Source organism: Leptonychotes weddellii, chromosome 13, assembly GCF_054177405.1.
Source record: "Leptonychotes weddellii isolate Sample4059 chromosome 13, ASM5417740v2, whole genome shotgun sequence".
Taxonomy (NCBI): domain Eukaryota; kingdom Metazoa; phylum Chordata; class Mammalia; order Carnivora; family Phocidae; genus Leptonychotes; species Leptonychotes weddellii.
In genome coordinates, this window is record NC_138381.1 from 52,875 (window position 1) to 67,587 (window position 14,713).

Consider the following 14,713-nt stretch of genomic DNA (forward strand, 5'->3'; position numbering starts at 1 on the left):
AAAGTGTTTAATGTTAGTCAATCTACCCTTAAAATCAAGTAGCCTCTGGAGGAACAGCAGGAGGGATCCTTACTCGAAGTGTTCTGTATATTCACTGTGCTTGCTGGAGATGGCAGGGATGTGCATCCAACAAACGTGCGGGACCAAGCCCGCGCTACAAGAACGGACCTTCATGGGAATCTGTATATTCTTTCCTACAATTGCCTGTGAATCCATGATGATCGTAAAAAGTTAAAAAAAAAAAAGACCCATCACATGTGCTCAGTACCTATGATAGTGGTCAAAGAGCCACTATCTGATCAGCCACATTCCCACACATAACTCAGAGCAGGCACATTTGATTTGCGAGGGTAGGGGCACTCCTGGGCGAAAGAGGGAATGAGTCCCGGGCGAGGGTCACAGAATCAGCATTGGGGAAAAGCTGCGATCTTAAGAGAAGTGAGGAGTTCATAAAAAGACCGTCTCCCCAAGATGAGAATGAAATCCTGCAACTCACTGGTTCATTGCAGAGAAGCCGCCCCCCATCCTCGGCGGATGCCCTGTAAATCCTTTACCAAAGGACCCCTTTGGCCCTTCCTTAACCGGCAGGGGCGGCCTGGGCAAGGGGGCCGCTGGACTCCGCTCCCTAGGCACAATCGCCCCGCGCGGAGTTGGGGTTCTGAGCACTCCCCTCCAGCCCCTCTCCAAGCACTCAGGCTTCTCCGCCTCGCTTTACAGAAGGCGGGAGGCATAGAGAAAGGGCGAGAGGGCCGACTCCCAGGCAGCAGCAGCGAAGGGCCCGAGGAGCCCCCTCCTCCGGGACCCTGAACAACTGCAACCAAGACCCTCGCAGACAAAAGCGTCAGCCTCCAAGGAGCCGCCCCCGCAAAGGGCAGAAGCGCCAGATCCTATCAGCCAATTAACCGAACGCGCACAGACACCCACAAGTTGGGGCACGCTCGGGCCGGGGCGCGGGCAGCGGGAGGGGCCACCGGCCGGGCGCGCCCGGAGAGCCTGGGCCTGGGGCGCGCCGGCGGGGCTGGGGGCCCCGGCCGGCTGCCGCTCTCCCCTCGCGGGTTCCGAGGCTCCTCCGCAGTGAAGGAGGAGGCGCGGCCCGGCCCTCCCCCGGCCCGGGCCCCCAGGCTCCCCAACGGCCCCACTCCGAGCAGCCCCCGGGTCGCCCCGGAAACGCCGCCCCTCCACCGTGCTGCGCGCCGGGTCGTCCCCCGCTCGTGGAACAAAAGAGCCTCTCCCGCGGGGGTCCGTAGCCCGCGCGGCCCTCTTAGCGCCGGGCTCCAGGGGCACCCATCGGGCTGCCGGGCTTTGTGTCCGTGCAGGGGCGGGAAGGGCGGCGGGACCCCCGCGCATCCCGCGGCGGCGCCCGCACTCCAAAGTTGTCGCCAGCCCCCCTACCTCCCGCAGCGCCCAGTCCCCCCCTCGGGGCACTCATTCATTCTCAGGGGGGCGCAGACCGCCGGCTCCGGCTTACCTTGCTCTTGACTTCCACCGCGCTGCAGTCGTAGAAGCGCAGGGTCTGAGACTTGTGGAAACTCCGGTTCATGGTTCCGGCCCCGCTCAGCCTCGTCTTCTCCCTGGCTCCTCGCTCCAGGGGCTGCAGGAGGACGCTGGGGGCGGCGCCCCCCGCCCCGGCCCCGACCCCGACCCAGCCCGGCCCGCGCTAGCTCGGCCGCCCAGCCGCTCCGAGTGCGGCGGCCCGAGCTGGGCTGGCCGCGCGCCTCGGGACTCCAGGGGCCGCGCGCGGGAGGAGCGGGGGACGCCGCGCTCGCCGCCCCGAGGACCCGCCCCCAATCTCCGCCCCGCGCCCCGAGGACCCGCCCCACGAGCCCCAAGGACCCACGTCCCGCCCCGCGTCCCGCGGACCCGCTGCCAACGCCCCACCCACGCCCCCCAGGACCCGCCCCCAAAGCTCCAGGGTCCCCTGTCCCGCCCGCGCCCAGAGGACCCGCCCCCGAGGACCAGCTCCACGAGTCCTAAGGACCCACGTCCAGCCACGCGCCCCGAGGACCCGCCCCCGAGGGCCAGGCCCCCCAATCCCGTCCCGCGCCCCAAGGACCCGCCCCACGAGTCTGAAGGACTCTGGTCCCGCCCCGCACCCCAAGGACACGCCCCCATCCCCGCCCCATTCCCCGAGGACCCGCCCCATGAGTCCCGAGGACCCTGGTCCCTCCCCGCGCCCCAAGGACCCGCCCCCAGCGCCCCGCCCCCGAAGCCGCCGCTGCCCCGGGAGGTGCGCGCTTCTGTCTGCGCAATCCCGAGCAGGGAAGAGAAGCTTGGATCAACCCGGGGCGTCTCATTCCCATCTGGGCATCCACAACTTCTCTCTCATGCTCGCCTCCGCCGTGATTTTGTTTACCTCCACTGGGCGGTCAGGGGAGGGGGCTGATTTGGGCCGATTTTTGCTGTTTTCCTGGGCGATGCGGGAACCAATGGAGGCTTGACTGACTCCTTCGGGCCACACCTGTCTGTACTAGCTGACAGGTAGTAAATGGTTCTAGACGAAGGTTCTGCAAAGAGGCAAACTCCTAAGGCACACTTTAGCACAGGTAGAAGTCAGGAGAGGGTCGGAAGCACCTCTAGGCCTAGCTGATGGAGAAGGAAGTCTTCTGCAAGGCCGGTAGAAAAAAGAATATCTTAGGAGAAAGATGGAATCAATTGTTAGCAACGTCACTGAGTACTTCTTTTCTAGCGGGCTCTGGAAGAGGAGCTGCTGAAACCAAAATCCTCAGATCTTCAGGAATTTGTGATGAAGCTAGGAAGACAGGACAAATAGGTGTTTAAAAATTATTATAAATTATACTCTAAATAGTCGTAATTTATAAGTTATATAATTGTAAAGTTACTATAAATTCATTGTAAAAGAGATCTGGAGAATACAAAGAATTCAAAGACAAAAGTTACAGTCACCCATAATTATACTAGTCAGCAATCAATTCTGTTAACCTTTTGGTATATATTATCTGTTCCTTTTTCTGTATATATATTCATATATTTTACAAAATTGTGATCATGCTCTTTAACCAGTTTTGCAACCTACTTTTTTTCACCTCATGTTATATAAGGAATATATTCATTAAGTGTTCTTAAGAAATACGGTCTTTAAGAGCTGCATATATGAATACAGGTATAACTTTTAATCATCCCACTATTGGATAATCAAGATGTTTCCAATATTTAGTTTTTATAAAATACTGTGTTTCTTGAATTCACTTATTTCTAATTATTTCATTAAAATTGACTCCAAAAAATGGAATTACTATGCCATGGAGTACACATATCCTTTAACACAGATTGCCAAACAGTATCACTCCGAATTTAATTTTTACTTCCCTTCACTAAATATCCTCTTACATACATGTCAGGGACTACAACCGCAGAGACCCACAGTTACAGTCCTACCCATAAGAGAAACACCAGTCTGGCCAGGGGTCCAGACATGTAGACAGAATTCTGAATTAAGGCAAAATGCCAAAAGATTCCCACAGAAAGTCAGTAAGAAACCATTCCAGACAAAAGATTTAGGATGTCCACTAGTCTGAAAGCTGCAAAAGGCCTTGTATAATCGTTTATTATCAATGTAAATTTTAATAAATTCCAGGTAGAATTTTTTTTTTTAAATGTCAAAGAGATACACACTCTGTGCACAGAGGTGCTGACTTTCTTTCAAAGAGAAATCCCCTAAACTTCATGCAGGTCTGTTGTTGTTGCCAATTGCGGAGAACAGTGGTCATGCTGCGGGGAGAGCTCCCACCTAGATTTCTTAAGAAGCAGGGACAAGGGACTGATGGGAGATGAACAGCATTCTAGGTGATGGGGAAGGTGCAGGGCACCACTGGCCAGCTCAGGGCCTGGAGATAAGGAGGGAGGGCTGGAAGCTACAAGATTTTGTCTTTGGTGGAAGTGAGGTAATTTCTGTCATGACTGTGGCCCAGTGTGGTCCAAGGCCCAGAGCTTGTTATCAATACCCCACTCAGACCCTGAGCGGATTCTGCACCTGAGCAAGATCCCCTGGTGGGCTGTGTGCCCCATTTTTGTAGTTTTCTACACACCTGACTGGCATGGTCAGCAGGAAGAAATGCATGTGGAGGGAGCCTGAGTCTCCAGTGCGAACCTGAAGGTGATTCTTCTGGGCTTCAAGCTTGTGTGTGAGTTGGGTGTAGACAAAGCGGAGTGGCCAGGCAGAGCCTGAAGATGGAAAAGCTTCTTTCTCGCACAGCAGCATGAGTGAAAACCTCCCCACAGGTGCTGGCCTGACACACAAGAATGGGAGCCTTGGGAGGCCCTGATGTTGGGCTCTCTTTGGCTGGCAGGTGGGCTCCCAACGGACACACAGGCCGGACACACAATCTTAACGGCCATTCTGTTGGTTATCGCTAAGCTAGCTGCCTCAGGACGGTGTTTAGAGATTCAGAGGAAGTTAAATGAGGAGACTATCAGCAAAGGTGTTAGAGTGTTGGAAATTTTGGTAATTGCACTGTGTGCTCTGCAGGCATCCCACAAAGGACCTGTATCAGGTGAACTTGAGCATGTGGCTTACCTGAGCCTCAGGTTTCTTTATTTTTGAGGTGGGTGCTCGGTGCCCCCCCCCCCCGCCAGCTTCCTGGCAATATCCCAGTAATGAGAAGACACGGCGGATGTGGCCCCACTGGGGAACCTAAAAGCACTCCAGCAGTACAAGTGGTCAGAGGGGTCTCCTGCCTGGCCTGGGGCAGGGCTGGGGCCCGTAGTGCTGCACCTCCCTTGGGGGAATGGACATGGCTGAGCCGGAGGCCTGGGTCACGCTGGAGGCCTGGGTCACAGAGATACACCCTTACCATTTGTTGCAGGGTGAGCAGCTGGTTTCAGTCAGAGGCTAAGAATGAAAATGGAGAGGGGCCTAATCCTCTTCAAATAATCCATCCAAAACTGGTGACCAAGTCCCCCAGAGTCAAAAGAGAAACATTGTAGACCCAGAAAAATGTGTTCCCCAAAAACCCTAGTTTTGACCTTACGGTCATCGGTATCCACAATGGAAGGAGCAGTAGAGTTAAGAATCTCAAACTGCTAAATACATGAAGACAAAAGGCATCTTCATCAGAAAGAAAAGGGATTTAATAATGAAACACATACAGATAAATTGTTTTTAAAACTCTGATAATAGAGAAGAGAAATGCCCTCATGTGAGTCACTGAATCAGCTGTCAACACACCTTGTTGATTCCAGATGTGATGGAAAGAGTCAGTGAAGGAGCGCCCAGCGCCCTCCCCACCTAGCCCAGCCCCACCTCCCGGAGTGCCCCCTGCCCCCCAGAGTGCCTGGCTAGGAGTGGAGGTGTGCATACATGGCCAGCCTCAGGGCAGGCCAGAGCCTGAGTTTGTGCAGCAGGATAGGTTCAGGGTTCCTAAACAGAACTCCTACCCTCTCTCCCCAGGGGCACTTGGTGATGTCTGGAGGGTATGCTGATGGCAGGTAGAGGCCAGGAAGCTGCTAAACACCCTACAATGCACAGGACAGCCCCCACTGCAAAGTACAATCTTGTGCAGAATGTCAGTGGTGCCAAGGATGAGAAACATGGGCATATGGGAATGCTGGCCTCCAGAAGAAGCTCAGGATCCCAGCCCATCTCTCTTCCAGCCCCCACAGGCAGTCCTCTCCTCTAGCTTGGTCAAGTTGAAGGACCTTTTGTTGTCTACTGATGATGGGTGATCCAATGTCCCATCCTTAGAAGTCAGGAATAGAGGGCTTTGTTAGCTCCCTAACTTTCATGGGATCAGAGTGACCACCCCAGCAGCACCCCCTGCCCCTCCCTCCTCTGCTGTTGAGAGAGGTCCCCAGCACCCCCACCCCTCCCTCCTCTGCTGTGGAGCAGAGTCCCCAGCACCCCCACCCCTCCCTCCTCTGCTGTGGAGCGGGTCCCCAGCACCCCCACCCCTCCCTCCTCTGCTGTGGAGCGGGTCCGCAGCACCCCCACCCCTCCCTCCTCTGCTGTGGAGCGGGTCCCCAGCACCCCCACCCCTCCCTCCTCTGCTGTGGAGCGGCTCCCCAGCACCCCCTGCCCCTCCCTCCTCTGTTGTGGAGCGGGGTCTGAAGAGCTCGGTCAAGTGGTTGCAGGCTTTCATGCTAGCAGGTTTGGTGTCAGTCATACTGGTCATGTAGGCTGTGGTATTTGCATTAGAAAGAGACAAATTAGGGCAATTAGCAGTGAGGCCGGGGCTGCTCTGTGCACCATCCCTGAGTGGTGAGGCTGGTAAGTAGCAGAGGTCTGACGAAGACACACCCCCACACTCCTACTCCAAGCCCAGGACCTTTCCAGTCCACTCCCCAGAAGGCTCTCCCAGTTACAGACACCTCCCCTTAGGCTCTCAGCATGTGGCCAGCTGTGTCCCAGGAGGTTAAGGAACAGTGTGTGGCATGGTGTCCACTCCAGATGAGGCTCCAGGTCAGAGCAGCACAGCCTGAGGCAGAAGGAGACCCATCAGTAGGTTAGCAGTGGGGTGGCATCCCAAGGAGAATGTGTTGTCTCCATTGTCTTTTGCATTTTGAGATGCCTGCCCTAAGTATGCATTTCTGTAATGAGTAACCTAATAATGTGGCAGCTCAGTGCAGGTTCTCAGCTTTGCAAAAGTGTCCTGTCTGGCTCTTGGCCAGTACATTCAGCCATGGCTCCCCTCCCAGAACACTGATGTTTCCCAACTTCCGTCTGTAGACTGGGCGTGATCCTGGTTGGGGGACTTGAGTTCTGTGAGTCTCAGTTTCTTCCTCTGTGGAGAAAAAGGGCCGATAATGTCTACAAATGTCCAAAATGGCTCTTTGAGAATCTTCCTCCGGGCCTGGACATTTATGTGCTAGAGAAAGAGCAGGTGATGCTGGTGTCTGCCTCTCACAGCTGAGTCTCAGTGACTCAAAATAGAACTATCCATTTTGTTTCTTTTCTTTTGCAGACATTTGTTGAGGAGAGTCCTGATACTGCACTGGACTTGGTGAGAGTCTGTGCTTGAGTGGAGGAAGGGGCCGTGAGAGGGTCCACATGCTCTTCCTTCCCAGCCACATGTATCTCATCTCTCCTCAAGTTCTCCCACTGTTCTGATCGGTAGCAGCTTCTTCCTCTTCTATTACGTGGGCTCTCCCAATCTGTCTTCAGTGTTTTCCAGACTTGTCGCCTGAGGTTGGAGTAACTTGGCAGTGAAGATTATTTAAGAGCCTTGAGTGGATTTGTGATAAGGATCCAGCAGGGTCTCCTAGAATCTGAGGTGGGATGTGGCTGCATTTCATGGGGGGCTGCAACCAGAACCTTCCTTGTATATGAGGCATGGGTTAAGAATATCTGGGTGGTTTCCAGCTCTGATCACTCATCGTGTGTGAGGTTGGATACTTTACTCCCGTGCTCTGCCTCAGTACCCTCATCTGTGAAGTGAAGGTAATAATGGTACTTGCCCACCCAAGGTTGGTATGAGGATTGAATGTGTGAAGTAGTCAGCACTCTGAACAGCCCCCTTTACAGCAAGAGGCACCTGTGTGTGTGTTGTTATTACCATAGTCTGACTCCACCTCTTCTTCACCAGCTCTTTCTTCAGTGGGAAAGCAAGGAGGGACATTGGAAGAAGGGAGAAGAGAGTGCTAAGAAAAATGAGGCAGAGGGAGGTCCATGGGATAAAGGTTTCTGCAACCCATGGGTAGTCCTGGGAGGCAGGCTGAGATGTAGGGTGTGTGTGATCGAGGGAACATGGGCAGGAGCAGAGCAGCTACCGACTGGCATGTAGGTCTGCACAGACCGGGAAGACACCAACCCTCTGCTACATCCTAGCTGTTAGGACCTGCAGTGGTATTCTCTCCCCTGTCCCCAGTCCCGCAGAAATGGAGAGGTGCTGGTCAGGGTTGCCAAGTATGCAAGGTATGGAACATGAGTAAGTCCTGAGAGATCTGTGCCACATGGTGTCTATAGGTAATGATGCTGTGTTGCAAGGTTAAAATTTTCTAGGAGGATGAATCTTGTGTTAAGTATTCTTACCACATACACAAATGATGAAGATGATGGTGGTGGTGATGAAGATAAATAGGGCAGGAGGAGGCTTTTGGAGGTGATGGATATGTTTATGGTATAGAATGTGGTGACGGTTTCATAGGTATAAACCCATCTCCAAACTCATAAAATTGCATACATCACTTATGTGCAGCTTTTTTTTTAAATGTCAGTCATACCTCCATAAAGTGGTTTAAAAAGATAAAATAGGAGAGAATATAGTCAAAACACTGAGCACATTACAGGTCACAGTAAATACACAAATAATTACAATTATTGTTAAACTTCAGCTGCGGACTGGGAATTGGTCCCATAGGTACTTGACAGGTGGCATCCATGGCCAGCTCCTCTCTCCCCCCTTGGCTCAGCACAGCTTCTGCTCTGCCTGAGGGCAGCCCAGACAGAGGGGCCAGGTCCAGGTATGACCCCCTCGTGTGAGGCATGGCTCACTCTCACCAGGTAGAGAAGGTTGCAGACACCATGACACCTACTTTTGGCTACTTGCTATCTTCCCCCTATTTTCGTCACCTAGGTCCCTAGCCTTTAGCTCACTTCTGTGGGAACCTGAGACATTTCAAAGTATATAGATTCATCTTGACTTTGTTTCCTGTCCTTGGTTCCGGAGATAAAGGTGGGAAAACGCAACATAGTGTGAAACCAACAATAATAAATATCAGGCATACTCTGCCCCTGGTGTCTCAAATTTCAGAGAAATGGCAAACTGCACACCTCATTTAATACACAACCTGCTTTAAGGACTCATATAAGGACTCATGTAAAAGGAAAATGTGCTGAAAGAAATTTCATAACTGAACTTTGCCTTATAGAAGACACTTTGGGATAAAAGTCCCCAAGAAAATGATTTTTTTTTTAAAGAGCATAAATGCAAAGTATGTTTCATGGATAGAGTTCTGTCCTTCTCAGTGAAGGGGAGATGAGCAGACAGTATAGCTCAGATTCCAGCTGCATCTCCATCGCTACCATCAGGGGTGTGTTGGGGGGACCCCAGAGGGCTGGATGGCTAGGAGCAGCTTATAGTCTTTGGTTCCCTGACTGCAAGGACGTGGGCTTCCCTGGTGCTTTGGGTAGAGCAAGACCAGAGGTGGGTGAGACGGGAGGGTGGGGACGTGTGAGGACACAGTTTGTCCTCACCTAATATGGCAGATGGAGGTACAGGGAGAACAGAGGGCCAGATCAGGCATGGCTGAGCCTGGGGTGCAGGCTGAATGTCTTGGGCTGGGGCAGCAGGCTTAGGGCTAGGAGTTAGGGTCAGGGTCAGGGTCACGGTCAGGGTTAGGGGTCAGGGTTAGGGTTAGTGGTTAGGGGTTAGGGTAGGGTTAGGGGTTGTGTGAAGGTGCTGTGAGTGGATGGGTGGGTTGGCTTAGGTTTTCATTCAGGATACTCTTGTACTAGCTCCTTTCCAGTCTTCCAAATGGCATGACTTCCTTATGTGTTGCTGGCTGAGTCTTCTGTTGTTGGACAGGTGTCCTCAATCCTCTGGTTTTCTGACCTAGGCTTTGGGCCTGGGTAGTGCCAGAGCCATGACTAGGGTTAGGGTTAGGGCCCAGGAATTTGGAAGGTTCTATTATTTTATTATTATTATTCTGGTTTTCTATTCCGTTCCATTGATCTATGTGTCTGTTTTTGTGCCCGTACCATACTGTCTTGATGATGACAGGTTTGTAATAGAGCTTGAAGTCCAGAATTGTGATGCCACCAGCTTTGGTTTTCTTTCTCAGCTTTTCTCTGGCCATTCGAGGTCTTTTCTGGTTACATACAAATTTTAGGATTATTTGTTCCAGCTCTGCGAAAAAAGTTGATGGTATTTTGATAGGGATTGCATTGAGTGTGTAGATTGCTCTGGGTAGCATAGACATTTTAACAATACTTGTTCTTCCAGTGAGCATGGAACATTTTTCCATTTCTTTGTGCCTCCCTCAGTTTCCTTCATAAGTGTTCTATAGTTTTCATGGCACAGATTCTTTACCTCTTTTGTTAGGTATAGAAATGCAACTGATTTCTGTGTATTGATTTTATATCCTGCCACATTGCTAAATTCCTGTATGAGTTCTAGCAATTTTCGGGTGCAGTCTGTTGGGTTTTCCATATAGAGTATCATGTCATCTGTGAAGAGTGATAATTTGATTTCTTCTTTGCTGATGCCTTTTATTTCTTTTTGTTGTCTGATTGCTGAGACTAGGACTTCTAGTACTATGTTGAACAGCAATGGTGATAGTGGGCATCCCTGTCGTGTTCCTGACCTTAAGGGAAAAGCTCTTAGTTTTTCCCCATTGAGAATGATATTCACTGTGGGCTTTTCATATATGGTTTTTATGATATTGAGTTATGTTCCCTCTATCCCTACACTGTGGAGAGTTTTACTTAAGAAAGGGTGCTGTATTTTGTCAAATGCTTTTTCTGGATCAATTGAGAGGATCATGTGATTCTTGTCCTTTCTTTTACTAATGTGATGTATCACACTGATTGATTTGCCGATGTCAAACCACCCTTGCATCCTAGGAATACATTCCACTTGGTCGTGGTGATATTCCTTTTAATGTACTGTTGGATCCTATTGGCTCGTATCTTGGTAAGAATTTTCGCATCCATGTACATCAGGGATATTGGTCTGTAAATCTCCTTTTTGGTGGGGTCTTTGTCTGGTTTGGGGATCAAGGTAATGCTGGCCTTATAGAACGAATTTGGAAGTTTTCTTTTTGTTTCTATTTTTTTGAAACAGCTTCAGAAGAATAGGTATTAATTCTTCTTGAAATGTTTGGTAAAATTCCCCTGGGAAGCCCTCTGGTCCTAGACTCTTGTTTATCGAGAGATTCTTGATTACTGCTTCAATGTCTTTGCTGGTTATGGGTCTGTTCAGGTTTTCTACTTCTCCCTGTTTCAGTTTTGGTAGTTTATACATCTGTAGGAGTGCCTCCATTTCCTCCAGATTGCCTAATTTGTTGGCATATAGTTGCTCATAATATGTTCTTATAATGGTTTGTATTTCTTCGGTGTTGGTTGTGATCTCTCCTCTTTCATTCATGATTTTATTTATTTGGGTCCTTTCTCTTTTCTTTCTGATAAGTCTGGCTAGGGGTCTATAGATCTTATTAATTCTTTCAAAGAATCTGTGCGTAGTTTTGTTGATCTGTTCTACTGTTCCCCTAGTTTCTATTTCATTCATTTCTGCTCTAATCTTTATTATTTCTCTTCTTCTGCCAGATTTGAGCTTTATTTGCTGTTCTTTCTCCAGCTCCTTTAGGTGTAAGGTTAGGTTGTGTATTTGAGATGTTTTCTGTTTCTTGCTATATTGCTATCTATTTTTTTCTTAGGACCACCTTTGCTGTATCCCAAAGGTTCTGAACTGTTGTGTTTTCATTTTCATTTGCTTCCATGAATTTTTAAAAAATTGTCTTTAATTTCCTGGTGACCCATTCATTCTTTAGTAGGATGCTCTTTAACCTCTATGTATTTGAGTTCCTTCCAAATTTTCTCTTGTGATTGAGTTCAAATTTTAAAGCATTGTGGTCTGAGAATATGCATGGAATAATCCCAATATTTTGGTACTAGTTGAGACCTGATTTATGACCGGATTTATGTGATCTATTCTGGAGAAATTTCCATGTGCACTTGAGAAGAATGTGTATTCTGTTGCTTTAGGATGGAATGCTCTGAATATATCTGTGAAGTCCATTTGGTCCGGTGTGTCATTCAAAGCCCTTGTTTTCTTATTGATATTCTGCTTAGATGATCTGTCCATTGTTGTGAGTGGGGTGTTAAAGTCCCCTATTATTATTGTTTTATTATCAAGGTTGTTATTATTCATATGTTGTTATTGTTTTATTATTAAATGGTTTATATAATTAGCTGCTTCCAAGTTAGGGGCATAAATATTTATAATTATTAGATCTTCTTGTTGGATAGACACTTTTATTACGATATAGTCTCCGTCTTCATCTCTTATTACAGTCTTAGGTTTAAAATCTAATTTGTCTGATATAAGGATTGCCACCCCAGCTTTCTTTTGATGTTCTCCACAACTTCACTTTCAATCTAGAGGTGTCTTTGAGTCTAAAATGAGTCTCTTGCATACAGCATATTGCTGGGTCTTGGTTGTTTTTTTTTTTTCCCCAATCTGATACCATGTGTCTTATGATTGGAGCGTTAAGCACATATACATTCAGAGTAATGTGTTCAGGGGTTCGCTGAAAGTGTGGGTTTGCTGGGATTAGCCCAAGTTTGCATGCATTCATATTTCTCCTGCTTTAAATCCTTTCTGGAGTTCCAAATGGCACCATTTCATTCTATTTTCCAGTGAGTTGTCTGGTACCGCTCTGGTGTCCCACATCCCTGGGACTTTAGAGCCTGGCCCGTGGGGGTGGTACTCTCAGAACCCAAGCTAGGGTTAGGGTTATGATCTAGGAGCATGGAAGGTCAATATGCGGGCATTGTGGTGAGCTTCCCAGAGGACTGAGTTGAGGGCGTGGGTTCGGGCGAGTGTGAAGCTCAGGGCTTGTGGTCCAGGGGTCGCTGAAAGTGTGGGGAGGCTGGGATCGGCTCAGGTTTAAATTCAGATTTCTCCTGCTCTAAATCCTTTCAGATTTGCAAATGCCTTGGATTCCTTCTGTGTTGCAGCTGAGGCCTCTGGTATTGCTCAGGTGTCTTTAATCAATGGGGATTAGAGGCAGGTTCTGGAAGTGGTCTGCTCAGAACCAAACCTAAAGTTAGGTTTAAGTCCCATGTGCCTGGATGGACCGATTTATCTGCATTGTGTCAAACTTCCAGGAGAGGTGAGTTGAGGGGGTGGGTTCAGATGAGTGTCAAACTCAGGGTTTGTGTCCAGGGGGCCGCTGAATGTGGGGGTTCACTGGGATTGGCTCAGGTGGGCATTCAGAGTTCTCCAGCTCTGCATCCTTTCTGAGTTCCAAATGGCACAGTTTCCTTCTGGGTGGCAGGCTGAGTCCTCTGGTATTGCTCAGGGGTCCTTAATTCCTGGGGTTTTGGAGCCAGGCCTCTGGGGACAGACCCCTCAGAAGCCAACCTAGGGTTAGGGTTAGGGCCTAGGGGCATGGCAGGTCCAACCTGCTGGTGCTGTGTTGAGCGTCCTGGGGGGCTGAGTTGAGGGCGTGGGTCAGGGTGAGTGTCAGGCTCAGGGTTTATCTCCAGGGGGCAGCTGAAAGTGGGGGTTGGCTCAGGTGGGCATGCAGGGTTCTCCTGCTCTGAATGCTTTCCGGAGTTCCAAATGGCACAGTTTCCTTCTTGGTGGCAGGCTGAGTCCTCTGGTATTGCTCAGGTGTCCCCAATGCCTGAGATTTGGGAGTCAGGCCTCTGGGGATGGATTGCTCAGAAACGGACTTAGGGTTATGGGTTAGGGTTAGGGTTAGGGGCTGGGGGTAGGGTTGAGGTAGGTGTTAGAGGTTAGGGTTAGGGTGTCCCTGTCCTCTACTGAATGGATCCTATTCTCCTCCGGTAACCAGTTTCATGGTTTCAGAACATAACCTTTGAGCCTCTCTGCAATCTGCTCCCCACCTGGCTGTCCTCTCCAGCCTCACCTTCTCACCCCAGCCCCCACCTCTGGGGGATACCCAGGTGTGTGGTTGTCCCACATGTGCTCCAGGCCTGACTCTAATCCTTTACATTTGCTCTGCCTTCTGCCAGGAGCACTCTTCTCTCCCCTTGCATCATGTCAGGCATGTTCCCCCATTAGCTGGGCCTCTACTTGCCCCCTGGTGACCTGACTCGTGTCTGATGGGTGTATGTGCTTGTCCCCTATTTAAATGCAGTACCTGCCTTCCCCGTGTGAGTGATTTACTAACCTGCCAGGTATGGGGCAGGCCAGGGAAGTAGCCTCAGTGCCTGTGTAAAAAAATCAGTCTCAGGGCGCCTGGGTGGCTCAGTCATTAAGTGTCCGCCTTTGGCTCAGGTTGTGATCCCACGGTCCTAGGACCAAGACCTTTGTCAGGCTCTCTGCTCAGTGGGGAGCCTGCTTCACCCTCTCCCACTCCCCCTGCTTGTGTTCCCTCTCTAGCTGTCTCTCTCAAATAAAATCTTAAAAAAAATCAGTCTCAGAGGGGCTCACCACACTTGCTGACAATGGGAGAGCTGCTGTCCCCACAGTGGGGAGCAGGTAGTCCCCTAAAATGGGGACTAGCCATGTGAGGCGGTTGGACAAGACTCCCAGTTTCTTGGGGCTGGGGAGATGTAGACCTGGACCCAGAAGCTCACACTCTTGGATTCAAGGCTGGGGCCAAAGCAAGCCCCCTCTTCTTCCAGGGGTCCTCTTTCCCCTTCCCTGTCCATGGGTTGGACCTGATCTAGGGGAGTTCGAGGGTGACCCCTCCTAGGAATACCAGTGGTTTACTGATGGACCTTGTCAGCCAGAGGCCCAGTAGCCTTCAAGGGAGGACCCTATAGGGGGTGGAGACAGCTCTGCTGGGGGCCAGTGACAGCCCACCCAAAGCAAAGTGGGGCAGGTAGCCGGCCCTGCTGATTCTACCCACTCTGTAGGGCATAGAAACAAGGGCTGTTCCCAAAGGTGCTCAACCCATGGCAGGTGGGGCGGGATCTGCAGGGGGGCAGCCAGGGGAGGGCACCTGCAGGGTTTGCCTGGGAGCTCAGCACAGGGGGAGTGTTCCTGGCTCCAGCATGCTGACTGTGGGGCTGCATGGATTTCTAGCCTCCTAAGCCTAGGGCTCCCCTTTGTAAGATGGGGTCCTG

The 14,713-nt window shown here is 50.5% G+C and overlaps 1 protein-coding gene across 1 annotated transcript in view; it reads right to left on the reverse strand.

Annotated features, from left to right (window-relative positions):
* Positions 1-1,722, reverse strand: part of LOC145716716 (partitioning defective 6 homolog gamma-like) — a 29,346-nt gene extending 27,624 nt beyond the window's left edge. The window contains exon 1 of the mRNA XM_081800970.1: positions 1,469-1,722. Within this exon, the coding sequence (XP_081657096.1) occupies positions 1,469-1,540 (72 nt within the window). The 5' untranslated portion in view covers positions 1,541-1,722. The remainder of the gene's footprint in view (positions 1-1,468) is intronic.
* Between the last annotated feature and the right edge of the window lie 12,991 nt (positions 1,723-14,713).